Raw genomic sequence first — 27,791 nt, 5'->3', positions numbered from 1 at the left:
TGTGATCAGCATGTATTGCTTTATTATGAGTGCTATTTAGCTTTATGATATATGACCATATGACCTCTCAAATGAACTGTGCAATGCTCTTTAGTGACGGGTAAGGTATTGAGGAAGATCCAGGGTTTCTTGGCTTTTTTTTTATTGTTGGGACCAATGACAGTCATAGCATCATCAATTATCTAGGATTTAAAGTCCATCCTAATGGATTTAGTATCAGTACAGTCTGACTGGTCCTCAGATCTTTTTGAGATGTTAACTGTGTAGCATTTTCAAATGCTATTGAGTTTTAGGTTAGATTATTCAAAGTTACACTTTTTAGTCTGGTTTCAGAGTAGCTGTGTTAGTCTGTATCCGCAAAAAGAACAGGAGTACTTGTGGCACTTTAGGGACTAACACATTTATTTGAGCATAAGCTTTCGTGGGCTACAGCCCACTTCATCGGATGCATAGAATGGAACATATAGTAAGAGGATATATACACCCATACCAAGAACGTGAAAAGGTGGAAGTAGCCATACCAACTGTAAGAGGCTATTTAATTAAGATGAGCTATTATCAGCAGGAGGAAAAAAACTTTTGTAGTGATGATCAAGATGGCCTAGTTTGCATATTAATTCAAGCTCAGCAGTTTCTCACTGGAGTCTGTTTTTGAAGCTTTTCTGTTGCAAAATTGCCACCTTTAAGTCTGTTACTGAATGACCAGAGAGGTTGAAGTGTTCTCCTACTGGTTTTTGAATGTTATGATTCCTGATGTCAGATTTGTGTCCATTTATTCTTTTGCGTAGACACTGTCCGGTTTGGTTAATGTACATGGCAGAGGGGCATTGCTGACACATGACGGCTGATCCGAAGCAAACACATTAGTGGCTATCATAGCCGTTGGGTTGGGTGGGGGATTGCTAATCCCATCTGTTGTAGGCCTGGGTCTTGCAGAAAGATGAAAGAATCTAGGGTGGGCTTCACCTGCTCCAAGCAGGTTGGAGCCACCCTGTCTGGTGTGTTTAGTGCAATATGTTGGGCTGCCTACTGGCAGTATGGTTGAGACAATTGGAATACCACACCTGAAGCTGCTCTTATGAACTCCTTTCTCACCAATTAAATTTGAAATTGACAACCTATGTTAAGGCTTAAAGATATTATAACCTTTTAAAATCATTTAAATTTAAATACAAAAACATTACTAAAAGAATACGTGTTTGCTGCTGAAGTTTTAAAGAAAGTCAAACCACCTTGGACTAGAGTTTGTTGAAGTGCTAAACCAGCTTTTGACAGCAGCAGTCTCTACTCAAACTACTTACAAAACTACTCAAGATAGTTAAGTCCCAGGCAGACTGCGAAGAGCTACAAAAGGATCTTATTAAACTGGGTGACGGGGCAACAAAATGGCAGATGAAATTTCAATTTAAATTTGATAAATGCAGAGTAATGCACATTGAAAAACATCATCCCAACTATACATATACAATGATGGGGTCTAAATTAGCTGTTACCACTCAAGAAAGAGATCTTGGAGTCATTGTGGATAGTTCTCTGAAATCATCCATTCAATGTGCAGCAGTAGTCAAAAAAGAGATCAGAATGTTGGGAATCATCAAGAAATGGAAAGATAATAAGACAGAAAATATCATATTGCCTCTATATGAATCCATGGTACATCCACATCTTGAATACTGCGTACAGATGTGGTTGACTATGTCAATAAAGATATATTGGAATTGGAAAAAGTTCAGAAAAGGGCAACAAAAATTATTAGGGGCATAGACCGGCTTCCGTATGAGGAGAGATTAATAAGACTGGAACTTTTCAGCTTGGAAAAGAGGTGACTAAGGGGGATATGATAGAGGTCTATAAAATCATGAGTGGTATAGAGAAAGTAAATAAGTGTTTACTCCTTCTCATAATACAAGAACAAGGGGCCACCAAATGAAATTAATAGGTAGCAGGTTTAAAACAAACACAAGAAAGTAATTTTTCACGCAAATGCACAGTCAACCTGTGAAACTCCTTGCCAGAGGGTGTTGTGAAGGCCAATATTATAATGGGATTCAAAAGGGAGCTAGATAGGTTCATCAATGGCGTCCCTAGCCTGTGTTTGCCAGAAGCTGGGATTTGGTGACACGGCATGGATCACTTGATAACCTGTCTGTTCATTCCCTTTGGGACACCTGCCATTGGCCTCTCTCACAGGAAAGGATACTGGGCTAGATGGACCTTTGGTCTGACCCAGTATGGCCGTTCTTATGTTCTTCTGCATGTGCAGAGAATATTTTCTTCATTTTGGTTCATTCAACTAGTTCAGTTCTACAACTAGTTCATTCAAAGTTAAGAAACCATTTGGGAGTTGAAAAAGAATGAAAGTTTCTTTTCCTCTTCCCATTTATGAATAAAAACAAGGTAGGATAGGATGAAGTCTACTACTTCTAAAATCTTGGACATAGTGACCAAAACAATTAGTTTTGTTTATTAGCTACAGATAATACTACTTTTGTTTAATAAATCAGTTGTAAATGCAAAATATATTTTGATTAAACTTTTTGATAAACTTTTTTCTTGTGTATCCAGCACATTTAAGATGTTTTTATTGAATAAAAAAATTGTTTGTGCATCTTTAATTGATACAAAAATTACAAGTAAAAAAATTAATAATCCTTTAGTGAAAAAATACATCATTCATCATTTTGTTACATAATAAAAATGTAAAAATTACAAATCTGAATAAATGTATGTTAAGCTATATAATTGCTTAAATAAATGTGTATAGATATAGTATATCCTCCTAGTTAGCAAAATGAAGCACCTAATTTAGTGCAAAGGTTATATTCAGTGGCAAAATCAGTGTTTTAATGGCTCAACCAATGAAACGCAACCTTTCTTTAAGAAAGTAATTAAAAACTACAAATACAAAACATGATTAAAATCAATTATTTAAATCAAGGTTTTCTGCTTGCTGATTTAAATCAATCCACCCTGATTAAGTTGGGAAACTATTCTGATTCTGCAGCATGTATTATGAAGCAGCTGCCGCTCCATAGTTGATGCTCAATTGGTTTTATACATTATAAACCCAATTTGGAATCAGTTTTCCTCAAACCCATAGAAAAGTCTCATCTGTCTCAAAATTTGAATTTTTTCTCTGGAACAGAGGTAGAATTTTTCTAAAATATTTGAAGTGAATTGGACAAAGGTTTTCTGAATTTTACATCCCCCTGAGGCGCTTAGGCTCATCAAGCTGTACCTCAGACATCAGACTAATGGGGTCCTATCACCTTTCTGAGCCTAGGGAAGCTTGTTGGGGGCCAATCCCAACCACCCTATAATCTTTAAGAAGTTTTTGGTCCCTGATGAGCCTGTTTGGCACATTTGGGGTGGAGGAGCCTACTACAACTATGAGAGGGGAGCCCTGAGGAGTCTGCTAAACCTGTTGTGGGGTGTGGTCTCCAACAAGACAACAACGATGTGTGTGCATATTCAAGAAGCCCCTAAAAGCCAATTAAAATTCCTGGAGAGGGAGTCATGAGCCTGTAAAGATTAACAAGAGAGTGATTAGGTGTCCTGATGAGCCTCGTAAGATTCATGGGCAAGAGGGCCTTAAAGGAATGGTGTCCAAAATCTGATACTGTTCTCTCTCCCCATTAAATGTGCATCTTTGTACATACTGTCCTAATAAAGACAAAACACAGCCCCTGAAACAGAATTTCAACAGTTTGGAAATCCCTGCTGGGGACCTCTGTGACCCATGCAAAACAAAGCTGGGATGATGTGATTGTTGGGATCATAAACAGTGAGGAATGCATGCTTTTGCCTTCTCTCAACTCCACGCCCCCTGCTTGTTCTGTCATTGACCAGCTGCTGACCAAAACTGAATGATTTTGGAGGGTGTGCTAGTGTCCCATACGTGCCTGCAAACTGCCCAGATCAGGAAGATTTATATTTTGTTTCTACTTTCAGTAAGCAAAGCAGAGCTGCTTTGTATAGTATGCAGCAATGTACGCATTTCCTGCTGACATCTATTAAAAAGTAGAAAATGAAAGAATGAATTCTGTGTGTGTTCCAAGGCAGGACATGTTAATGTAATGTATTTTCTCTCTGGAGTTTTCAAGCACAGCAGTTTGTCTAGTGTATTTAGTTTGAAATAGTGCTCTTGAACAAAATGTTCTTGAGTTTCTTTCCCATTAACCTTGCCTAAAACATTATTTGTAAACTGTTCATTTCCAAAGCAAGACTGGGGATGGTTTTTGCCGGGAGTTGCTCTCCAAATGTATCCTGCGTGTTAGTTTTTCTCTGTCTACTTTAATAATGGTTCTTAACTCCCTTAGGCTTGAATGTTCTGACTGTACAAATCTATGGCTGACCTTTTTTGGAATTTGATAAAAAGGATAAATATTTGTTGGTTAGGAATGGATAAAAAAGGCCTAACTCTCTGGAATGGGATCCTGTCTTCAGCTATTCTTACCCTTGCCAACATTAAAAGGGAGATGGAGGATTTGTAGCTGCACCCTAGACATTTTGCATTTTGTATTCTGTTAAATGTGCCCCAAGTACTGTTAACTAGTTATTTTGAAACAGTCTCTCTCAATATGTTGATGTAAATATTACGACATTCTCTCTCCTGGTATTGAACCAGGCTGACTGAATTTTAACCAGAATTATTTGTTTTGTTTTGGTCCCTTAGTGGTTGAATTTTTGGGGTATTTTTGTTCATATAAATAATAGCACTGAGATTTTTGTGCTGGAGTTTATCATGAAGTAAGAGGAAAAGTGGACTGCAGAACCCTACTCCTCTATATGATCAGATACCATGGTAGTGTCTAGCAAGGCTGCTCTAACTGGATGTCCTGTTTCTTGGTGGAATGTACTGGAAAAATGTCTCACTGACACTGATCTTAATAGACAGGCATATGTTAATCAGTTATTTGAAATAAAAATAGTTATTGTTCAAAAGCCCTTATTTATTTTTAATGGCTTGGATTTAGGGAACAATCTGACAAAGGGTCTGAACTGTGTAATCATGAGAATATACTAACATGTGTCAGAGCTCATTAGTCCAAACATTAAAAACTAGTTTGGAAGAGCTTTTACGTTCTTCAGGGTATGTGGTTATGACTCAGTGCATCTGAGTTGTATGTAGGACAGACACTGTAACCATATGCCCTGGATTACATTATTATTTCTCCTCTTGCAGTGTAGTTCTTTGTCTGTTCTTGTGAAGTAAAGATTTTGCTTTAAAGAATGAGATATTGATTTGTTTTCTTTTAGGTCACTCCTGTGTATGAGGAGTGGACCACTATTGACTGGTATCAGTTTTTCTGCCTGTGGGAGAAGCTGCCTTCATCTATGAAGCGAGTGGCTGAGCTGGTGGGGATTGAAGAAGGCTTCCTGGCTCGCTCTGTAAAGGGCAAAATCATAGCTAAAACAGAGAAACAGCACAGACAAATGGCCATTCATAAAAGGTAATAACAGATGGGCCTAAGTGCCTAAGGGGAGGAGGTTCTAAAGGACAAATGTGTGAGAATCCACAGAGATCCAATTGCTAGGTTCTGTTCTGTGTGAAAGCATTGTCTGGGATTGGCTCTCCTGTTGGCTGAGCTGTTAGTTAATACAATTTGGCTCGGTCCCGAATAAGTTTATCGATACTGGGTAAGAGAATTGTAGCTACAAGAAGCTTGGGTATGTGTTAAGAAAAATGGTCTGAGAAGTTATTTCCTTTGTTTGCCACTTCAGGCCCAAAGTAGCACAGAGCATTTACTACTAGCTTGCCATCAATTACTTTATTTTTTAAAATTTCTCTGTATGCTTTTTGTACAGGTTTTTCACCAGCCTTGTGCTACTGGATTTAATCAGTGAGGTTCCCTTAAAGGATATTACTAAGAAATATAACTGTAGTCGTGGCCAGCTTCAGTCCTTGCAGCAGTCTGCTGCTACCTATGCAGGTGAGTCATAGGGATAGAAAAAATTCTGGAGTCTTGCGTTGCCTAGTTCTAAATATTTGGTCTTTCTAGTTTGTTACTGGAGGAAATGATGGTCCGTCGTCTTCATATACGGCATTTTTGGCTAAAATGTGGCAGTGATACATTTAGCTCATGCACTGTTATAGTGCAATTTGTGCTTGCCATCTGCTTTTTGTTATGGAAAAGCATCCTGCAGAGGCTACACCACTGATTGGAGGATGATAGGATAAATATGGAGAACTACATGTTGGGAAATGTAGTCTCCAAAGGCTGCATCTTAATGGTACACGAATATAATTTGTCCCATTTTATGCAAATTAAGTATAGGTTAATTTTGTGCTCCTGCCAAGCTACCAATTTGGCGCTCTCATGTGGACAAAGTTTGGGTGCAGCTGATACTTAGTTTAGAGATTTCTTAGTTGCAAAATTGACTGAAAAATTGTAATTTTACAGTTGCCAAAAAAGAGAATCCTCCTTGGCACTTACCATAGCTTCTCAAACACTTAAAAAGGGTTCAGAGAGTGATAATTTGCCTGCCAAAATAGGTCTGGCAAATCAAAAGATAACAGGACACAACATGAGTAAGAGAACTTTTCTTTCATCACCAAAGTCCTTGTTAACTCCACACATGAATTTTAAAGAGTGGTCACATCTCCCAACTTTTCAAGGCCCAAATTGTGGGATGCAGTGTGTGACAAAGATCGAAAATGAAGGGCACATACAAGTTATTCAGAAAGGAAAGTTCTTGTTAACTGTAAAATGTTAACTGTCTTCATTCTGTTAGTGTTAATAACGTCTTGTAATATTAGCTTCATGATCCTCTATGCCCAGGGTAAATCATTTTCAGCAATCAGTGAAGGGTTACAAGAACATAGGTAATTTTGGGGCTAAAATAAATGATGTCTCTTGAAATAAGGTATGGTTAAGAGGAATGAGTGCAGCTGTATTCTGAGTGGCTATAAAAATGGAATTCTGTGTCTGTCTTCCAATGATTTCCATATCCACTGTGCTCAGTTTATAGGTAAAAAGGAGTTGATTTTTCCTAGCACTGCTAGCCTTGCAAACTTAGTCTGGCCAGTGAGAGTCAAGCTTGTTTTTCTCCATCTTACCCATTATCATCAATAATATTGTGCAGGCCATATATTCTGTGCAATCTGCCCTTGACTTCCCCAGCCAATTTTTGTAATTTTCATAGTTCAGTGCAGCTGCACCTGGATTTCTCCTCAGTGATTCACTCGAGGACACCCATTCTCAGAGTTCCACCTTCCTACCCGTTGCCTTTTTGCATGGAGACCTACGTCTCTTTCCTGTCTGACCAGGGCATTTCCAGGCCGCACAGTTCCCTGCCTTTGATGTATTGTTCCCCGCTGAGCACACCTACTTGCTTTCTCTTCAGAGACAGTTGACAGTGTGACTGTCCATGGTTATTGGTACCACACAGCTCTTTTATGCAAGCATATTTTCTTATTAGGGTAAAAGAACTACAGAGAAAGCATTAAAAACAATAAAAGAACCTAAATGTATGCTAATAAGCTGACCAGAGATCATCCCAATACTAAGATGGAGCAGTCCTGGCAGGAGTAGTCATTCAACACACCACCCAAGGAGTTTCCTTTGTGGTCACAAGTTCATCACAGCTTCAGCTCGGAAGAAATACTCAGAATTATGTGGCCTCAGTAGGCCAAGTCCTTCCAAACTTCTAAGGACTGGGGCCCTCCATGGTCCAGGGGTCCTGTCCATCTGCTGGATCAGAAAGAAGGCCACAAGACAGCATAGCAGTTTGAACCAGTATATGTGCACCTTTCCAGGTGGGTGACTTTAAAGCGTTGATAACTGGAGGAATTATATTAGCATATATTCCCCTACTCCTAGAAGAAAACGCTTAATGTTAAAAGCTCACTTTGTTTCAAAAGGTCCTTTGAAGATCCTTATAATCCCAAGATAGTATGTAAATATTTGTGTTTTTAATACAATGAACTCCAAAAGTGTTAAACTTACTTCAGTAAGGTGTAATGTAATTCAGTAAAGCTTGTCCAGGACATTACAGAGTAGTGTCAATCTATCAGTCATTTGACTATATTTTTCTATCATTTCTTTTTTGAGCATTCCATTCTAGGGTGCGCATGCACCTCGTGTGCCAGAGTGGAATCTTTTGAATAGCAGTGTCTGTTGGAGCTGCATATGTAAGCACATGTCCCCATACCTCTCATCTGAGGGTATAAAGGCAGGGGGGCTGCAACTGCCCTCAGTTTCCCCTTACTGCCCATGACAGCAAGACAGAACAAATGTCCAGGTCGCTACTCTTTAGTGTTTGCTATATTTTGATAACAGTCATCTACCTACCTTTTTAAAATGTCCCTGTTTCCCCTTAGTTTACCAATTTGGGACCATTTTAAAAAAACTAAACAAAACCACACAACCAACCCCCCCCTACAATTTCACTAGGAGCTTTGCACTACTATGTGCCTCATGGTAGACTCAAAACTTTAAGTCCTGTCCATACTGTGACTGCCTCATTCTGCTTATTGAGGGCCATAGCTGCTGCTTGTTTTGCCTTGAAGAGAACTATGTATTGGATCAGTGCTTTGTCTGCTGTTCATTCTCCTCACAGGCACGTGTTTCAAGCTCTATCTTAAGGAGCAGTCAGTGAGTCGTCATCTCACCCTGAGGAGATGGTGCTCCTAAGACTGATCAAGCACTGAAGAAATCTTCTTTGAGTGTCCCCACCAGATGTTCCACTATGCCACTAGTTCCCAAACTGGGGTTCGCAGAATGTTACAGGGGGTTCGCCAGAAAAATGTCACTAATGGCGGCCAGAGGACCCTGGGCATTGGAGGCAGCATGTGGGACCTGGTTGCAGGACCCACCCCAGGGAGATTGGGGCAGGGCAGTTGGGACTGGCAGCCTGAGCCCTTCACCCATCAGCGGGGGAGCCGGCAGCCCGAACCCCAGCGCTCTGCGTGGGGCTGGCAGCCCAAGCCCCAAGGAGACCAGGGCCAGGCAGTTGGGGCGGTCAACGGGGTCCAGCAGCAGGAGCCCCACGGAGGAAATTTAAACTTAAATCCCTGGAAATATTCATTTTTAGAAGGGGGGTCACGAGATTTCACAATTTAGTGAAAGAGGTTCACAGGCTGTTAAAGTTTGGGAACCACTGCACTATGTCAAGTCCTGTCACTGAGAAAAAACACTGTCAAAGGACTCTGCATGGATGATCCCAGCACCAACAGTTCTGGCACCAACTACCGGTACTGAGGGACAAGGTTGGCTGGAGCACAGACAAAAGCATTGCTCTAGACACTGGTCAGTTTTGTCTCATAAGGAGAGGTTGAAAAAAATGATGTGCCAGAGAGAAGTTCACTAAGCCCTCAGCCATCACAGGGGTTAGCAGCACAGGCTTGGTCACAAGCTCAGCATTAACAAACATACCCAGTACTGACCTCAATGGCAGCATCGATGCAGTCAGCAATGCAAATACTGACGTCAACATTGGCTGCAGAGTCCTCTGCTCATATATGTTCCAGTGCTTCAGTGGAATCTACATCTTTACCAGAGTCTTCCTCGGCACAGAGACCATCATTGCTATTGGCACATGATAGCATCCTGGCACCAAGATCACTTTACACTTTGGCACTGCTCTTTAACAAGATATGCTTTTCATCCCCATCACTGGGCCATATCTTTTTGCCAGCATCAAACTATCTCCCTTTAATATTCAGGAAGAAGATCCTGTGTAATGGACTGAATGCTTCCCCAATTAGAGCCTTGTCACAATCCTGGCATGCATGGTAATGGGCTGGCCAACCCCAGTGAAGCCAGCTGTACCAGTATAAGGTGCCATCCTAGTCCTACTGGGCCTTTTGGGGACCACCTTCCCATGCCTTCAGGAGTCAATCTCTATCCCATCTCTCAAGGAAGTGGAAGAGATCCTATTCCCCATCAGCATTGCTGTCCAGCTTGCCCACACTGGACTGAGACGATGAACATCAGACACTGGACGAAGTGGGATTAGTGGAACAGCAGCATCTTCCTTCGTTTCTTCAGGAATCCTCATTGTTCCCATACAAGGTGAAGGTTATAGCTCCAATACCAGCACCAGATGATTTTAAGACATTCTAGGAACTGCTAGCTAGACTCAGAGGCCCTGGATATTCATACTCCAGTCATTCAAATTCCTTCGCACTGGCCAGATTAGCCCTCCCAATTAACAAGGGGATACTTGACCCTGCAAAGGCATTATGGCAAATGCTGGTCACCATTCCTCCTACCACCAAAAGGATGGAGAAAAAAATATCAAGTGCCACAGAAGGGATCCTAGCACTTCTATGCTTACCCTAGTCAGGATCATTAAAAGCGCCTGTGGTTCAGGAGAACTCCAAATCCACAAAGAGGACCAGAAAAGAAACATCCTCTCCCCGCCACTTATGGAGGAAGACACTTCTCATAGACTCATCAACCACGGATTGGGAAACCCACCCAAACCTCTCGATACAAGGGATCTGGGGTCAAAAGGATATGACTCTTCACATAAATGTATTGAAGCTGTGAGTGATCAGGCTATTCTGCATTCTGATCTCTTACAAAATTCCAGAGTGCAAATTTTGATGGATAACACATCTGCAATATATTACACAAACAAGGAGTTGCCTACTCATCAGTTCTGTGTCAACTTCATGGAATAACCCCAATCAGCCCTCCACCTACAGGGAGTTAGCAACAATCTGACAGACGTCCTAAGCAAACAATCCATCACTAACCACAAGTGGTTGCTATGGAGGTCCATCATAGACCTAATATTCTAACAATGGATAGACTTGTTTGCCTCAATAGACAACAAGAAATGTCCAGCCTTTTTGTTTTGGAGAAGGCATAAGATCAGGCTTGCTGCAAGATGTCTTGTTCACTTGGTGGATCCTAGGAACCCCGTACGCTTTTCCAAGTATTCCCCTGATTCCAGGTGAATCTGTAAAATCATCTGGGACAAAGGCAAAATAGTCCTAATAGCTCCATACTGTTCAAGATAGTTCTGGCTAACAGATCTTCTCTGAATATCATTTAGCTAGTATTGCAGATCCAAGGTCAGATACTTTATCTGGATCTGGAGTCACTGCATCTGACAGCTTGAATGTTGGCTGGTTAATACTGACAGACTGCTCCCTTCAGGTGCGAGAAATCCTCCTACAAAGCAGGAAACCTCTCAAAAGGAAAACTTATTCCTCTAAATGGAAAAGATTCCAATATGGGCAACCTAATGCAGTCTTGACCCAGTGGAGGCTCCCATACCAAAGATCCTGGACTACCTCTAGGATTTAAAATAATTGGGTCTTTCATTCAGCTCCATCAAAGTTAATCTAGCAGCAATTTCATCAGGGGTCTCACCTGTCCAATCCTGTTGAATCTTTTCACATTCTACAATATATAGATTTCTGAAAGGGCTACTCTATGCTAACTCTCCCATCAAGGAACCTTCTGCTATGTAGAATCTCACCATTGTCCGGGGAAGCCTTAGGGAGCTCCCTTTTGAACCACTTGCGGAATCTGCTTATACCACTGTACCCTTGAATCAGTTTTCCTAGTTGCCATAACTTCGGCCAGCAGGGTCAGCGAGCTGCAAACCCTTACCGTTGATATCCCTTAAACAACGTTTCATGAGGACAGGGTGGTGGTGAGACCTCATCCAGAATTTAAACCTAAACTGATCTTGAAGTTTCACTTAAATCATTCCATCAACTTGCCTGTCTTCTTCCCCAGACTTCATTCTGGGCCAGGAGAAAAACATCTTCACACCTTAAGTGTTTCAAGATCTTCATTGTATTATCTTGACAGAACAAATCCCTTTAGACTATCATTCTGTCTCTTAGTTTGATCCTTCAAAGGCCTAGAAACAACAATCTCCTTCCAGAGGATATGGATCATATATTGCATATTGCTCTGCTACCAGATCCTGATGTACTGCCCCCAAATGTAAAGCTCACTGTACTAAAACACAAGCTACATCTTCCACTTTTAGGAACATTTCAGTATCAGAAATCTGTAAGGCAATCACATGCAGTATGTCAATTACTTTTTTTTAGACACTGTGCCCTCTTTCTAGCTGCAGAGTCAGATGCCAGCTTTGGAAGAGCGGTATTACAATCACTGTTTAAGACAATCAAGACTCCTCAATTCCACCTTCCAGGTGGGGCACTGCTTGTTGGCCAGTGAGGAATCCACTCTGACACACATACATAGGTGCTGAAACTAGGGGTAGGGACAGTGGTTTCCATTATATACAAGGTTTATAGTTTGGTTCAATGGTTCTCAGAACCCCTGCTATAAAAACTGTTCCAGCTCCCCTGCACACATACTTGAAGAAAGGACAGTTACTTGGTGTATAGTAACTGTGGTGTTCAAGATGTTGTCCTTACTGTGGATCCTGTGACCTGCCCTCCTCCATCCCTGCTTTTCTGGAGTGCTTCATATCGGCAAGGGAACTGAGGGATGATTGTGGCTGCCCTGCCTTTAATGCCTTTGGACGAGAGACTCAAAGACATGTACTGCATAGATGTAGCCCCAAACAACACTGCTATTGCAAAGATTCAGTGCTCGTCCACGTGGGTTGCATGCGCACCACAGAGTGGGATCCACATTGACTACAACATATTGAAGAACTACAGTTGCTATAAGTAACCATTTTTTCTGTCCATTGTAACTGTGTGCAAGACCAACAGGGAAATAGTGAAATTTATAGACAAAATACAGTCAAATACAAAATACAAATACAAAAAGTAAACAAAGAAAAAAGTCTCTATTCTCTCAGTTACAGTAACGTTAGGTATTTTGTAACAATAATAGACAAAATGTCAGATTATATAATTTTTTTTAACATTAGCTTTAATCAAATTTTTAAATCTGTTTAATCTGTATTGCAGTAGCACCTAGAGGCCCTAATTTTTAGGTTGAAAACCAGTATCAAGAGGAGCTATCCAGAAGGAGCCAGCTTCATTGATTTGACTCAGACTTCATCCTTTGCTGTAGGCAAGAAAAGAGAGTAGAACTTCTTTTAAAAAGGTCCATAATAAAAATTTCTATTTTAGGGTCTCTTTGAAAGTTGTTCTCTAATAGTAGGGAGAGGTGAGATTTGGAGAGGATGGAACAGTATATATTCTGCTGCAGGTTACAGAGTCAGAATGAACTCTTGGATTGTTATGTTGTAGAGGGGCAGGCTTCTTTCCTTACAGACACTTGAAGTTTTGATATTTTTTTCAGGTTTTGGTACTTTTGTTCATTTGCACCATGAACAAAAGAAACTTGGTCTAATGCATAGCTTTTGTTGCAACATTTAAGGAAAACATGAGTTTTTAATTCTCTTTAACAATGGTTCTCAAACTTCTTCTTTTGCATACCACTTGAAAATTGCTGAGGGTCTCAGCAGACCTCATAATGATAAATGTTGTTTGTACTGATAGCTAACTATTGTAAAGCACTTTGGTTAAAAGCACTATATTAAAAAAAATACCCCTTAATTAATGTTTTTTTGTTTTACAAATAAAAGCACACAACTCCTATTCTAATATCCATAATATTACCTTTCTAATGCAATGGATGTGCCTTCTCTCCCCCACTACAGCAGCCCCTGAGCTGGGGCTGGGAAGGAGGGCGGTCTCTCCCCTGCTGCAGCAGCCACAAAGGTGAGGCTGGGAAAGAGGGCCTTCTTTCCCTGGCAGCCACAGCCCTGGGGAAAGTCACCTCTTTCTCTGGCTGCCGCGGCCCTGCACATTCCAAATTCCCCCCACCCCCTCTTCTCACCCCACTTCACCCTCCCACCTATTCCCTATTCCCCCCAAGGCCGCCACCACCTCACCTTACATGTGTGTCTTCTCCTGGGTCCAGGCACCTAATTAGTGTAGCCACACCTGTGTGGCTCCACTAATTAAGTGGGTGACCCTTCATTTTCTTGTGAGCAGCCACCCAGGCGCGCACCTTAGAGGGAACTATCCACGGACACCTGAATGGAGCTCATGGACCACTTGTGGTCCACGGACCACAGTTTGAGAACCTCTGCTCTTTAACAGTAACTGAATATTTAATGACAGGTTTCAGAGTAACAGCAGTGATAGTCTGTATTCGCAAAAAGAAAAGGAGTACTTGTGGCACCTTAGAGACTAACCAATGTATTTGAGCATAAGCTTTCGTGAGCTACAGCTCACTTCATCGGATGCATACTGTGGAAAGTATAGAAGATCTTTTTATACACACAAAGCATGAAAAAATGGGTGTTTACCACTACAAAAGGTTTTCTCTCCCCCCACCCCACTCTCCTGCTGGTAATAGCTTATCTAAAGTGATCACTCTCCTTACAATGTGTATGATAATCAAGTTGGGGCCATTTCCAGCACAAATCCACGGTTTAACAAGAATGTCGGGGGGGGGTAGGAAAAAACAAGGGGAAATAGGTTACCTTGTATAATGACTTAGCCACTCCCAGTCTCTATTCAAGCCTAAGTTAATTGTATCCAATTTGCAAATGAATTCCAATTCAACAGTCTCTTGCTGGAGTCTGGATTTGACGTTTTTTTTCTTGTAATATCGCAACTTTCATGTCTGTGATTGCGTGACCAGAGAGATTGAAGTGTTCTCCGACTGGTTTATGAATGTTATAATTCTTGACATCTGATTTGTGTCCATTTATTCTTTTACGTGGAGACTGTTCAGTTTGACCAATGTACATGGCAGAGGGGCATTGCTGGCACATGATGGCATATATCACATTGGTGGATGTGCAGGTGAACAAGCCTCTGATAGTGTGGCTGATGTTATTAGGCCCTGTGATGGTGTCCCCTGAATAGATACGTGGGCACAGTTGGCAACGGGCTTTGTTGCAAGGATAGGTTCCTGGGTTAGTGGTTCTGTTGTGTGGTATGTGGTTGCTGGTGAGTATTTGCTTCAGATTGGGGGGCTGTCTGTAGGCAAGGACTGGCCTGTCTCCCAAGATTTGTGAGAGTGTTGGGTCATCCTTCAGGATAGGTTGTAGATCCTTAATAATGCGTTGGAGGGGTTTTAGTTGGGGGCTGAAGGTGATGGCTAGTGGCGTTCTGTTATTTTCTTTGTTAGGCCTGTCCTATAGTAGGTGACTTCTGGGAACTCTTCTGGCTCTATTAATCTGTTTCTTCACTTCTGCAGGTGGGTATTGTAGTTGTAAGAATGCTTGATAGAGATCTTGTAGGTGTTTGTCTCTGTCTGAGGGGTTGGAGCAAATGCGGTTGTATCGCAGAGCTTGGCTGTAGACGATGGATCGTGTGGTGTGGTCAGGGTGAAAGCTGGAGGCATGTAGGTAGGAATAGCGGTCAGTAGGTTTCCGGCATAGGGTGGTGTTTATGTGACCATCGTTTATTAGCACTATAGTGTCCAGGAAGTGGATCTCTTGTGTGGACTGGACAAGGCTGAGGTTGATGGTGGGATGGAAATTGTTGAAATCATGGTGGAATTCCTCAAGGGCTTCTTTTCCATGGGTCCAGATGATGAAGATGTGATCAATATAGCGCAAGGAGAGTAGAGGTGTTAGGAGACGAGAGCTGAGGAAGCTTTGTTCTAAGTCAGCCATAAAAATGTTGGCATACTGTGGGGCCATATTTAATATCTGGGCAACTCTGTTAATGCAATGTTAAGGTTTCAGAAGTCAGGCTGTGCCAAAGCTAAGGCTGAATATGAACGTGCAACCTTAATTCTTCCCCGAGTGCATGTCCATTATGATAGTTATTAAGTATATGAGAACATGCTAATTTTCATTCATATATATTATTTATTTATTTAGGAAGTATTAACAAATTTACAATCCTTCACATGGAAATATCAGAAACCAAAAAATAATCCATTATAACAGAGAGATTATTCATTAATATAGTCATCAGATCTCTCTATTTAACATATTGCAGAGTGAGCATCATTACAACATGTATGATGTGATTTCTAACGATTTTATTAATTGAGTGAAATCTCTGTATACACTGTGGCAAGGCACCCCTTCTGCCTCGCTGGGCTTAGCGCTCCTTCCTCTGGCAGGGACAGAGCCTGAGGTAAATCAGCCCCCACTCTGGAGCATGTCTATCTTCCCTCTTCGGGGTTTGTTTCTCAGAGCCTTCCAGATAGGCCTTGGAGCAGGCCTGAGGAGTGCTCCTTTGCCAAACAAAGGGAAACAAGTCTATAAGGCACCAAAACAAAAAAGGAATACCATTCCCTGGCCCCCTCCCTGAAGCAGGTGGTGTCCTGTCGCTGGTCCCAGGGTGTCAGTCCTTCCCCTAAACAGGCACTTGGTTTTGGGTGTCTTCGGATGGGGAGAAGCACAGTCTCTCACACTGGAGAAGCCTATCTCCCTGCTGCCTCCAGCCTTGCAGCAGTTTGTCTCTCCCCCCTCTCTCTGTCACCAGGAGAGAGATTTTAACAGGTTTCAGGCAGCCTTTAATTGGACTCAGGTGTTACTAACTGACCTGAAGTAACCCCATCCCAGCTTGTAGGGAAAAGAGCCTTTAGCATTCTAGGGCTAACATACTTGTTTTCCCAGACCCTCCTGCCTGACTTTGTCACAACACATATTTAATGGACCAGGCAGGTCTATCAAATGTTTAAAAAAAAAAAAAAATTGGACAGGTGTGCTGGTTTCTGTTACAGGTGAAAGTACTTTGTGTATTGAAAAAATGTTAACCAAATATTGAAGTATTGTTCTCTCTATTTTGCTCAGTTCATAAGTGGTGTGTTTTTCCATAACAGCAACCTCCCATTTTTTTTTTTGAACCATTTATCTATGGCTGAATTGTTTTTCTTTTTCCAGTGAGAGGGAGCAGCTTCTAGTAGATGAGACATTACTACTTCATTTCCTTTTGTGTGGTTATTTTTCACTAGGAAGCGCCAGGAGGATTACCAACTGTTCATTTGGTAATAAATATCCAACAATTTGTGATATTTGGTCATGGATTGCATCCCAGTATTTTCTATCATGCAACAGACTGAGGTTGCTGGTCCTCTTTTCCAGAGGAAATCCCATTCCTCGAGGATAATTTCCCAGTGTGTCATATATGGACATATTTTGGTTAGGAAAGTTGTCTACAAAGGTTGATATCAATTAGTTATAATTTTTTTGTTTCCTAATTGACCAGACCTCATTTCTTCTATTAAAATTAGCTTTCTATATAAATTAGCTTTTTTAGAAAGCTGAGAAACATAATGCCTAACTTGAAAAAACCATGTGAGACTGGGCTAATTAAAGTTAGTTAAAGTTAGTTTTGATGTCTAAAAGTTAGAAAAGTTGAAGTGAGCTGTAGCTCACGGAAGCTTATGCTCTAATAAATTTGTTAGTCTCTAAGGTGCCACAGGTACTCCTTTTCTTTTTACGGATACAGACTAACACGGCTGCTACTCTGAAACCTTTACTGAATAGCTGGCCAACCAGTTGTATTCCATGGCTCTCCTAGTGTTTAAAGCTCTTAAGTTCATGATTTGGGTTAAGATCTGGATTATTTGCAATGGGTATCATTGGTGAGGGAAAATAATATTTTTTACCTCTAGTTCTATCCCAAACCCATAAAGTAGCCTTTGCCTAAAGGATGTGTGGAATTTCCTGGAGGGCGAGACATTTTTTTATCAATTCATGGTAGCTTAGCATCGTTTCCTTTGCCACAATTTTCTTGTTCAATAAAAACCCAGCTGATTGGCTTGAGGATACTCTACATAGGACCCTACCAAATTCACAGTCATTTTGGTCAATTTCACAGTCATGGGATTTTTAAAATAGTAAATTTCATGATTTCAGCTATTTAAATCTGAAATGTCATGGTGTTGTAATTGTAGGGGTCCTGACCCAAAAAAGAGTTGTGGGGGGGGGTCACAAGGTTATTGTAGGAGAGGTTGTTGTACTGCTATCCTTGCTTCTGTGCTGCTGCTGGCGCTGCCTTCAGAGCTGGGCAGCTGGAGAGTGGCGGCTGCTTGCCAGGAGCCCGGCTCTGAGGGCAAAGCCACTGCCAGCAGCAGCGCAGAAGTAAGGATGTCATGGTATGATACTGCCACCCTGACTTCTGCACTGATGTCTGCAGAGCTGGGCCCTCAGTCAGCAGCTGCCGCTCTCCGGCCGCCCAGCTCTGAAGGCAGCGCAGAAGTAATGATGGCAATACTGTGACCCCTCTAAAATAACCTTGTACCTCCCCCTCCCCCTGAAATTCCCTTTTGGGTCAGGACTCCCAATCTGAGAAATGCTGGTTTCCCCCATGAAATCTGTATAGTGTAGGGTAAAAGGACAAAAAAGACCAGATTTCACGGGGGGAGATCAGATTTCATGGTCCGTGATGTGTTTTTCATGGCCGTGAATTTGGTAGGGCCCTATTTATAGCCTTTCCATATGGCGGGAACGCCTTTGTTCTAAGTTAAGTTTCCACAAACCGGGCTGGGAAAATACAGGTACCAAAATGGAGTTTAGTTTCATGTGAATTGATCATGTGCCATGGCATGCTCCCGATGAGTCACAGCAGCCGTTGTCCATATGCTATCTGAAGCGTTCCCAGAAAGGCTCACCAGGTGGGGGATAAGCTTCTCCTAAGGCCTATTGTTTCCCTAAATGGCCCGTTACCTTGAATAGGGCCTTCAGTCAGCTGTCTAGACTGGAAGCATCTTGCCTAGTGGGTATCACCCAGATGTAACCACATTTGAAATACAGATACATAGTCAATAACTTCAGATACAAAAATGTTACATGCATACAAATAACAAATCATAACTTTTCCATAGACCCCTCACATGACACATCTTGTACTAGATGCATCATAATTATGTCATAATCATATCATAATCATACCACTATGATGAATATGGGGTGCAGTGGCCAGGATGGTGTTTTCAGGAAGATTACCAGTGGATTGTAGTTTCTTCAGGAAGTCAGTGGTGTCTCAAAGATAGCTGGGAGTGCTGGTAGCGTAGGGCCTGAGGAGAGAGTCCACATAGGAAGACAATCCTGCTGTTAGGGTGCCAATGCCTGAGATGATGGGGCATCCAGGATTTCCAGGTTTATGGATTTTGGGTAGCAAATAGAATACCCCTGGTCGGGGTTCTAGGCATGTGTCTGCACAGATCTGTTTCTGTGCTTTTTCAGGGAGTTTCTTGAGCAGATGGTGTAGTTTCTTTTGGTAATCCTCAGAGGCTAATGGCCTGTAGAATGTGGTGTTAGAGCTGCCTAGCAGCCTCTTGTTCATATTCCAACTTATTCATGATGACGACAGCACTTCCGTTGTCAGCCTTTTTGATTATGATGTCAGAGTTGTTCCTGAGGCTGTTGATGGCGTTGTGTTCAGCACGGCTGAGGTTATGGGGCAAGTGATGCTGCTTTTCCACAATTTCAGCCCGTGCATGTTGGCGGAAGCACTCTGTGTAGAAGTCCAGTCTGTGATTTCAACCTTCAGGAGGACTCCACGCAGAATCCTTCTTTTTGTAGTGTTGGTAGGAAGGATTCTGTGGGTTAGTATATTGCTCAGAGGTGTGTTGGAAATATTCTTTGAGTCGGAGATGTCAAAAGTAGGATTCTAGGTCACCACAGAACTGTATCATGTTCGTGGGCCTGGTGAGACAAAAGAAGAGGCCCCAATAGGACAGAGTCTTCTGCCGGGCTAAGAGTATAGCTGGAAAGATTAACAATATTGTTGGGTGGGTTAAGGGAACTACTGTTGTGGCTCCTTGTGGCATGTAGCAGTTTAGATAGTTTAGTGTCCTTTTTCCTTTGTAGAGAAGCAAAGTTTGTGTTGTAAATGGCTTGTCTAGTTTTTGTAAAATCTATCCATGTAGAAGTTTGTGTGGAAGGTTACTTTTACAACATAGTGCAGATGAAGTATAACATAGAAAAGTAGTGAAAACATGCTGACATATATAGGAGTTTGGAATTCAGTTACAATTCCTTTTGAATGGTTACATAGCTATCAATGATGCTTCATTAATATATCTAATTGCAATCACAATAATATGTTGTAAGGGGACATATTTCTGTCTGAGAATTATGTACCTACTACTATAGTTAGAAGTAATAGCTAACAAGATAACTTTTAATTTTTAAAGGGTTTTTAAAAAAATCTGGACATACTATTTAAAGGGTGCTCTATAAGAAATCAGAATTTTTTGAAAATTTTCAACTCAAAAAAATTAAAGTTGTAGGCTTTTAAATAAAGTTAAATATTTAGCACCTAGAAATGCCAATTAAATCACGTTTTGGAAAAAAATATTTTTCACTTTACTTGGACTTGCCTCGTTAGGAACATATTGATAACTTTCAGATCTGTGATTTACAAACACAAATTCTGTACTCAAATTTTCACTCATAAAAAATATTTTAACACTATTTTAAAGTACATCTGCTGTTTGGAGAAAGGTAATATCTGAACTTTATTAAAATAGTTTGAGGATAGGTCCTACCAAAACCTGGATATTTCTCTATATGAGACATTTAAAAACAAAACAAAACAAACCTTATGAAATACACAATATAAATCAGTGTGTTTCTTTAAAGAAATGGCTTGTGAGAGTGCTACCACGGTAATTGCTTAGAGGTGTCTCCAAAGAAAATTTTTTCTGCTGAAGGTATTAGTACATTAGGACTAATAAAATTAATAAAATGCATACATTATTGAGAAGATAGTCTATGAAAAATCAGGTGTTATAGTCTGAGTACAAGAATAAAAAAATAGCCAAATCCTACATATGTATGTAGTATTGTAGAAAAAATATATACAATATATTGAGAAAATAGTATGTGTTTTAGGTAATTAAATCCTGTAATATTTATATTTGCACCAGAATTAAGGATGTACATTCAGTCTTAACTCTGGCACTTCATGAGTTTCGATGCTTGAATTGTTCTTTTAATAGCTGTGGTTGCTAGAATTTGAACCACAAATGAAATAATAGCTTTATACTAGGATGTAAGCTTAGATGGTCCTGGTCACAGTTTTTGGAGTAAACTGCACTTCTGCCCCCTCCATGATATCCTGAAGGGCTCCCTCTTAGGTTTCAGGACTGTAACTGTCACCTCTTTATGGGCAAGGACCTGTGGCACCTCTCTCTAGAGACAGGGGATTTAGGTTTGCAGTCCCCCTGCAATTCATTGTGTTTATTCAGCGCAGTGGTCACCAACCAGTCGATCGCGATCAATTAGTAGATCCTAGAGGATCTCCCAGTTGATCACAACTCCAGTGGTGCAGCAGGGCTGCCACTAAGGCAGGCTCCCTGCCTGCCCTGGCCCCATGCCACTCCCGGAAGCGGCCAGCGTGGCCCCGCAGCCCCAGGGATCTCCCTCTGTGCCCTGCTCCTGGCTGCAAGCCCTGCCCCCATAGCTCCCAATGGCCAGGAATGGGGAGCTGTGGCCAATGGGAGCTGCAGGGGCAGTGCTTGCAGAGAGGAGCAGTGCGTGGAGCCACATGCCCCCCGCCCCCAGGGGCAGCAGGGGCATGTTGGCCTGTTACAGGAATGACTTGGGGCTGGGGTAGGCAGGGAGCCTGCCTTAGCGGTAGCCATGCTGCGCCACAGACCAGGAGCCGGCAAAGGTAAGTGCTGCCTGGCAGTAGGCCATACCCCAACCCCTAGCCCTGAGCCCCCTCCCAGAGTCAGCACCCCATACCCCCTCCTGCACCCCAACCCCCAGCCTTGAACGTTCCCCCAGAGCCAGCACCCCAAACTCCCTCCTGCACCCTGACCCCCCTCCCAGAGTCAGCACCCTGTACCACCTCCTGTACCCGAACCCGCTGCCGCAGCCTGGAGTCCCCTCCTGAACCCAAACTCCCTCCTAGAGCCTGCACCCCTCTTACACTCCAACACTGTGCCCCAGACCGGAGCCCCCTCCTGCACCCAAACTCCCTCCCAGAGCTTGCACCCCTCACCCCCTCTGCACCCCAATCCCCTGCCCCAGGCTCAGTCCAGAGCCCCCTCCCACACTGTGAACCCCTTGGCCCCAGCCGAGAGCCCGCACCCACTTCCGAACCCGAGCCCAGTGAAAGTGAGTGAGGATGCGGGGATGGAGTGAGTGGGGCAGGGCTTTGGGGAAGGGGTGCAGTAGATCCTGGGTTGCCTTTAAATTCAAAAAGGGATCTTGGGTGTAAAAAGGTTGGAGAGCACTGCCCTAGTGGGTCTGATCTTAGTTCAGCACCTGTGGTTCACTCTCCCTCAAGGGATAATGGCAGGGTTACTAATACCAGTGACTAGCCAGCCAGTGACGGAGCATAGTATGTTTATTTCAGAACAAAACATTACAGAGGAAACACAGCACAAGCCAATAGACAATCTATGCAACATGCTAAGCTTGCCAGGTGTCATCAGTTTGCAACATGGAGACCCCGATATGTTGCCAAAGTCCTTCAAATCCTTCCAAGAAGGTTTTGCCTTCTTAGTTATAGTTTCATGTCAGTTGGAGGATCAGAGAGGATCACTGACACTGTTCAGTCTTCCCCTTTATACCAAAAGTCCATTCTTTGTCTGCTGGGCCTCTTGAACCCAGTCTGAACTAGTATGTGCAGTTCTTCTCTGGAGTTGTTTGCCTGTCCTGGGAACTCCCACCCTGCTCTGTGGAGTTAAAATACCATCATTCGCTCACAAAGATGGATATCTAACTAATTATAGATAGATATAAAAATTTATGAATAATCTGTCTGTAATGTTGGCACATATCTTTTGACGTTTCTGTGCTTCCAAGGTCTCACGTCTGTCAGTCTCTATTTAATTGCAATTTAATGTTAAGATAATAGAGTAGAAAGGGAGCAATGTTGTCATCTTAAAGAGTAGAACTTCTGTATTGGCAATTTCCTGATCAAATATTTCATACAGAGGCTACAGCTTGTTTCCTGGTTATACAGCATTTTTCTGACTGTAGCATAGGTCAAGACATTTAGCAACATAAGAGTATTATTATACTGGGGAATCAAGAATGCTGCCTGACTTGTAAAGAGATAATTTTTAGTTTAAATTATATTATTTTTGCATGTTCAAACTAATATTACAGAGGAAAATGGATCTAACTTTTTAGAATTGAAGTTAAATTAAGCCTAACAGAATGTAATTTTCATGTTCCAGGGATGGTAACAGTTTTCTCTAACCGTCTGGGATGGCACAACATGGAACAGTTGCTCTCCCAGTTCCAGAGTCGCCTCACCTTTGGTGTCCAGAGGGAGCTGTGTGACCTGGTTCGGGTATCTCTGCTGAATGCGCAGCATGCCAGAGCTCTTTATAATGCTGGCTTCATCACAGTGGCTGATCTTGCTAAAGGAAATACTGCTGAAGTGGAAACTGCCCTGAAGAATGCTGTACCATTCAAAAGGTGAGAGAGATCAACAAGTTGTCAACCTGGACACCTGTTTGAGTGCATTCTTTTCCACTATAAATGGAGTTAAGTTATTCAGTCTTGACTATATAGTTCCAAGAGTACTTCTAATGAATTAGAGCATGTGGTGGTTATAGGATGAGTTTGGGAGTCCTGAGTTCTGTTCCTTACTTTTCTTTTGACCCACTGTATAGCCTTGGGAAAGTCACTTTATCTGTCAGAGTACTGTATGTCTACACTGCACTAAAATATCTATCAGCTGGCTTGGGCTGTGGAGCTGAGTCTGGACTCTGGGACGCTTCCCACTTTTGGGGTTCCAGAGCCCAGGCTCCAGTCAGAGCCTAAATGTCTACACTGCAGTTTTATCGCCTCAGCCCTTAGTCGGCTGAGCCAGGCCAGTCACGGGTGTTTTGTTGCAGTGTAGACTTACCCTCAGTGTCTGTTTCACCCCCTGTTGAACAGGGATGATACTTCTCTTCTCATCAGCAGTGTTCTAATTGATTAATCCTGTGTTGTAACAGTCTGAGATCCTTTACTAGTGTTATGTTAGAGAAAACTGCTAGTACAGAGTACTATTGTAAAGATTTAACTGGACAACTGTAAATTTGTGAGCTGGTTTGTCAGCAGAAGGAACGCCAACTAGAAACTTATAAATTAAATTTTGCATACCCAGTAAGAGCCGTATTAATTATGGAGGTATCTGTACATTTCTTATTTAAATGCAAGTTGTCACTTGAAGAGGCTGCTAATTATTTTACTGGTGTAATTCCACTATGCTTTGTGGGGGTTTTGTGAAGTTTGTGCTTGAGGTACCTTTTTAAACTAAACCATTGGCCAAACTAACACTGTAATAAAGCAAAAGTTTCTGTCCATTCAAAAAGTAACCCATACGGCATGTCTACGCAGGTGAAGTAAGTTAAATCCCTGCAGAGAGCCTGTTCTCACACTCAAAACTGATATAGTTGTTAGGTGTTCCATTATAACATGAACATGGTTTCTTCTTCGAGTGATTGCTCATATTGATTCCAGTTAGGTGTGTGCGCGCTGTGTGCACAGTTGTCGGAAAGTTTTTCCCCTAGCAGCACCCTATGGTTGGCTGTGGAGCCCCCTGGAGTGGCGCCTTCATGGCGCTCAATATATGAGCCTGCTTACACGGTGCCTCCTCAGTTCCTTCTTACCACCAGTGACGGTCGTTGGAACTGTGGTGACTCGCTCTCCTCGTTTTCCCTAGCTTTTAGTTTAGTTCACAGTTATTCCTAGCCTCGTTAAGTTTAATTTTAGTGTTTTCGGTTACAGCAGATGATTGTTGGGGGTGGGGAGGATCTTCCCTTTCACCCCTACTGTGTTCCCCTTTGGGACTTGGGTTATGCCTAAATCCCAAGGGTTCAAATCCTGCAAGTATTGCAATAAGCCCATGCCAACGGGCGACCACCCGCACGATGCTTGCTTAGTGTCTGGGGGAAGCACACTAAATGGACAAATGCAGGATTTGTAAAGGGTTTTGCCCCAGACCAAAAAAGGAGGGAGACTTTTGCCTCAAGCAGCTCCTTATGGAGGCAGCACTTAGACTGCAACCTACATCGGCATGGCAAGACCCGGCACCTAGCTTATCGGTGCGCAGCGCCCCGGCGGCAGTGGTAGAAGTGGCACCATGGAAGGACTCTGGGAGAGACCTGTGGCATTCCCATTTCCTGATGCAGAAGCAGCACTGGAAGCAGGGGAGGAATGGATCTCTGACTCAGAGACCCACCCCTTTGGAGCCAGCCAATGGGGTGTGTCCCAGAGAAGAGCACCTGGGGCCAAAGACTTTGGAGCCGGCACCACCAACTTCGGCCCCACAAAGGGGGACCGTCGAGTCCGGTGCCATTGGACTCCTCAAGCCAGGTCACTGAGGAGATGGAATTGCCGTCCACCCTGGACACCTTTGAGGCCATGAGGGACCTCATTGCCATAATGGCACTGCAGTCCCCGGTCCTTCAAGTCAAGCCTCCAGTACTGCAATGTGTGGCACCGTCTCGAGGCAAACTGGCAATGCTCCATCCCTCAGCACCGCTCCTCAGAGTCCTGGTGCAGTCACACTTGCAGCGCTGCTCCAGGTTGCGCTAGCCCTCCCAATCGTGACTCCAATCCTCACACCAATTCCCCATTGTGCAGCAGGTCCCGCTTCCGGCACCAGTCATCCCAGCACTGGTCCGCATCCCCGCACAAACCCTGATCATGGCACCGCTCTCCAGCCTCGCAGCGCCGCTCAGTGCCGCCCTGGCCATCACAGTCCCGATCCCCTTCTTCAGACTCTGAGACAGGGTCTAGATACTCAGAGCGGGGCCGGCTCTGGTCAGGCTGTGGAAGACCTGAGGTGGTGGCCTGTGCAGTGGCAAGGACTAGTGCAGTGGCCATTTTGGACTATGTGGGTGTACCACCAGGCCCAGGGCACCCAATCCAAAGGTTCCTGTTTGGCGACCTCTGAACCACGGCTGCTGAAGGCATCAGCCAGTCGTCCCACCTCTAGCGGTGCTGAGGAGGTACTGGTCGCACTACATCCCCTGGAACTAACACCTGTTCCTGAGCCTGATCCAGGTGTGGATGGCCCTGACAGAGAGGCACGACAGGAGGCTCCTGGAGACCAAAAGGGTCAGGAGGACCCTGTTCCCCCATTAGCCTCCTCCTCATCCTCCCCAGACGAGGTGATTGCAGGCACCTCCATCTCTGGACTGCCCCCCATATACAGCCATACCCGCCAGGACCACCGTCGCAGGATGGCATGAAATATGGGCTTGCAGGCCGAGGAGGTGGTGGAGTTGGAGGACCTGATGGTCGACATACTGGCCCCGGAAGGCCCATCGAGGGTGGCTCTACCCGTCATCAAGACCATACAGGCCAGTGCCAAGACTTGGAGGTGAGGAAGGTGATCAGGAAGAATCAACATGGATTCACCAAGGGCAAGTCATTCCTGACCAACCTGATTGCCTTCTATGATGAGATAATTGGCTCTGTGGATATGCGGAAAATAGTGGATGTGATATATCTTGACTTTAGCAAAGCTTTTGATACCGTCTCCCACAGTATTCTTGCCAGCAAGTTAAAAAAGGTTGGATTGGATGAATGGACTATAAGGTGGATAGAGAGCTGGCTAGATTGTTGGGCTCAACGGCTAGTGATCAACGGCTCGATGTCTAGTTGGCAGCCGGTATCAAGCGGAGTGCCCCAGGGGTCAGTCCTGGGGCCAGTTTTGTTTTACATCATTATTAATGATCTGGATGATGGGATTAATTGCACCCTCAGCAAGTTCACAGATGACACTGGGGGGAGAGGTAGATATGCTGGAGGGTAGGGATAGGGTCCAGAGTAACCTAGATAAATTGGAGGATTGGGCCAAAAGAAATCTGATGAGGTTCAACAAGGACAAGTGCAGAGTCCTACACTTAGGAAGGAAGAATCTCATGCACCCCTACAGGCTGGGGACTGGCTGGCTAAACAGCAGTTCTGCAGAAAAAGACCCGGGGATTACAGTGGACGAGAAGCTGCATGAGAGTCAGCAGTGTGCTCTTGTTGCCGAGAAGGCTGTATTGGGCTGTATTAGTAGGAACATTGCCAGTAGATCGAGGGAAGTAATTATTCCCCTCTATTTGGCACTGGTGAGGCCATACCTGGAGTATTGTGTACAGTTTTGGTCCCCCCACTACAGAAGGGATGTGGACAAATTGGAGAGACTCCAGCCAAGGGTAACGAAAATGATTAGGGAACTGGGGTACATAACTTAAGAGGAGAGACTGAGGGAACTGGGGTTATTTAGTCTGCAGAAGAGAAGAATGAGGGGGGGATTTGATAGCAGCCTTCAGCTACCTGAAGGGGGGTTCCAAAGAGGATGGAGCTCTGCTGTTCTCAGTGGTGGTAGATGACACAACAAGGAGCAGTGGTCTCAAGTTGCAGAGCAGGAGGTCTAGGCTGGATATTAGGAAAAACTATTTCACTAGGAGGGTGGTGAAGCACTGGAATGGGTTACCTAAGGAGGTGGTGGAATCTCCATTCTTAGAAGTTTTTAAGGCCCAGTTTTGACAAAGTCCTGGCTGGGATGATTTAGTTGGTGTTGGTCCTGCTTTGATCAGGGGGTTGGACTAGATGACCCTAATATTCTGTGATTCTAAGACCATTTGGCAGACCCCGGCCTCCATCCCTCCCACCGCGAAGGGTGTTGAGAGGAACTATTTTGTCCCATCTCAGGGGTGCGAATAGCTCTTCACACACCGCAGCTTTACTCATTGGTGGTGGCTGCAGTAAATGAAAAGGAGAAGCAAAGACAACAAGCCCTAGCACCCAAGTCCAAGAATGCCAGGCGCTAGATTTATTGGGGCGCAAAGAGTATTCCACAAGGAGGTTGCAACTCAGGATTGCCAACCAGCAGGCAGTTCTGAGTAGATACAGCTTCAACTCCTGGAACTTGATGCTCAAGTTTAAGGAGCTGGTGCCAACAGAGTCCAGGGAGGAGTTTTGAGCGATAGAGGGGAGGGCAAGGCAGTGGCACGGACCTC

At 43.4% G+C, this 27,791-nt stretch overlaps 1 protein-coding gene across 4 annotated transcripts in view; it reads left to right on the top strand.

Moving 5' to 3' along the window:
- POLQ (DNA polymerase theta) overlaps positions 1 to 27,791 on the top strand; it is a 135,269-nt gene that overhangs the window by 48,647 nt on the left and 58,831 nt on the right. For all 4 annotated transcript variants that reach the window (XR_014709586.1, XM_084614299.1, XM_084614300.1 and 1 more), the window contains exons 13-15: positions 5,260 to 5,453; positions 5,809 to 5,933; positions 23,016 to 23,259. Coding sequence is in view for 3 of the 4 variants with exons in the window: in XM_084614299.1 (XP_084470425.1) it covers positions 5,260 to 5,453; positions 5,809 to 5,933; positions 23,016 to 23,259 (563 nt within the window). In the remaining variant the exon portion in view is untranslated. The remainder of the gene's footprint in view (positions 1 to 5,259; positions 5,454 to 5,808; positions 5,934 to 23,015; positions 23,260 to 27,791) is intronic.

This window comes from Lepidochelys olivacea (genome assembly GCF_965140295.1).
Source record: "Lepidochelys olivacea isolate rLepOli2 genome assembly, chromosome: 1".
In the NCBI taxonomy this organism is placed as follows: Eukaryota; Metazoa; Chordata; order Testudines; family Cheloniidae; genus Lepidochelys; species Lepidochelys olivacea.
The sequence above is the reverse complement of the archived record's forward strand: the minus strand, read 5'-3'. Positions and strand labels throughout refer to the sequence as shown.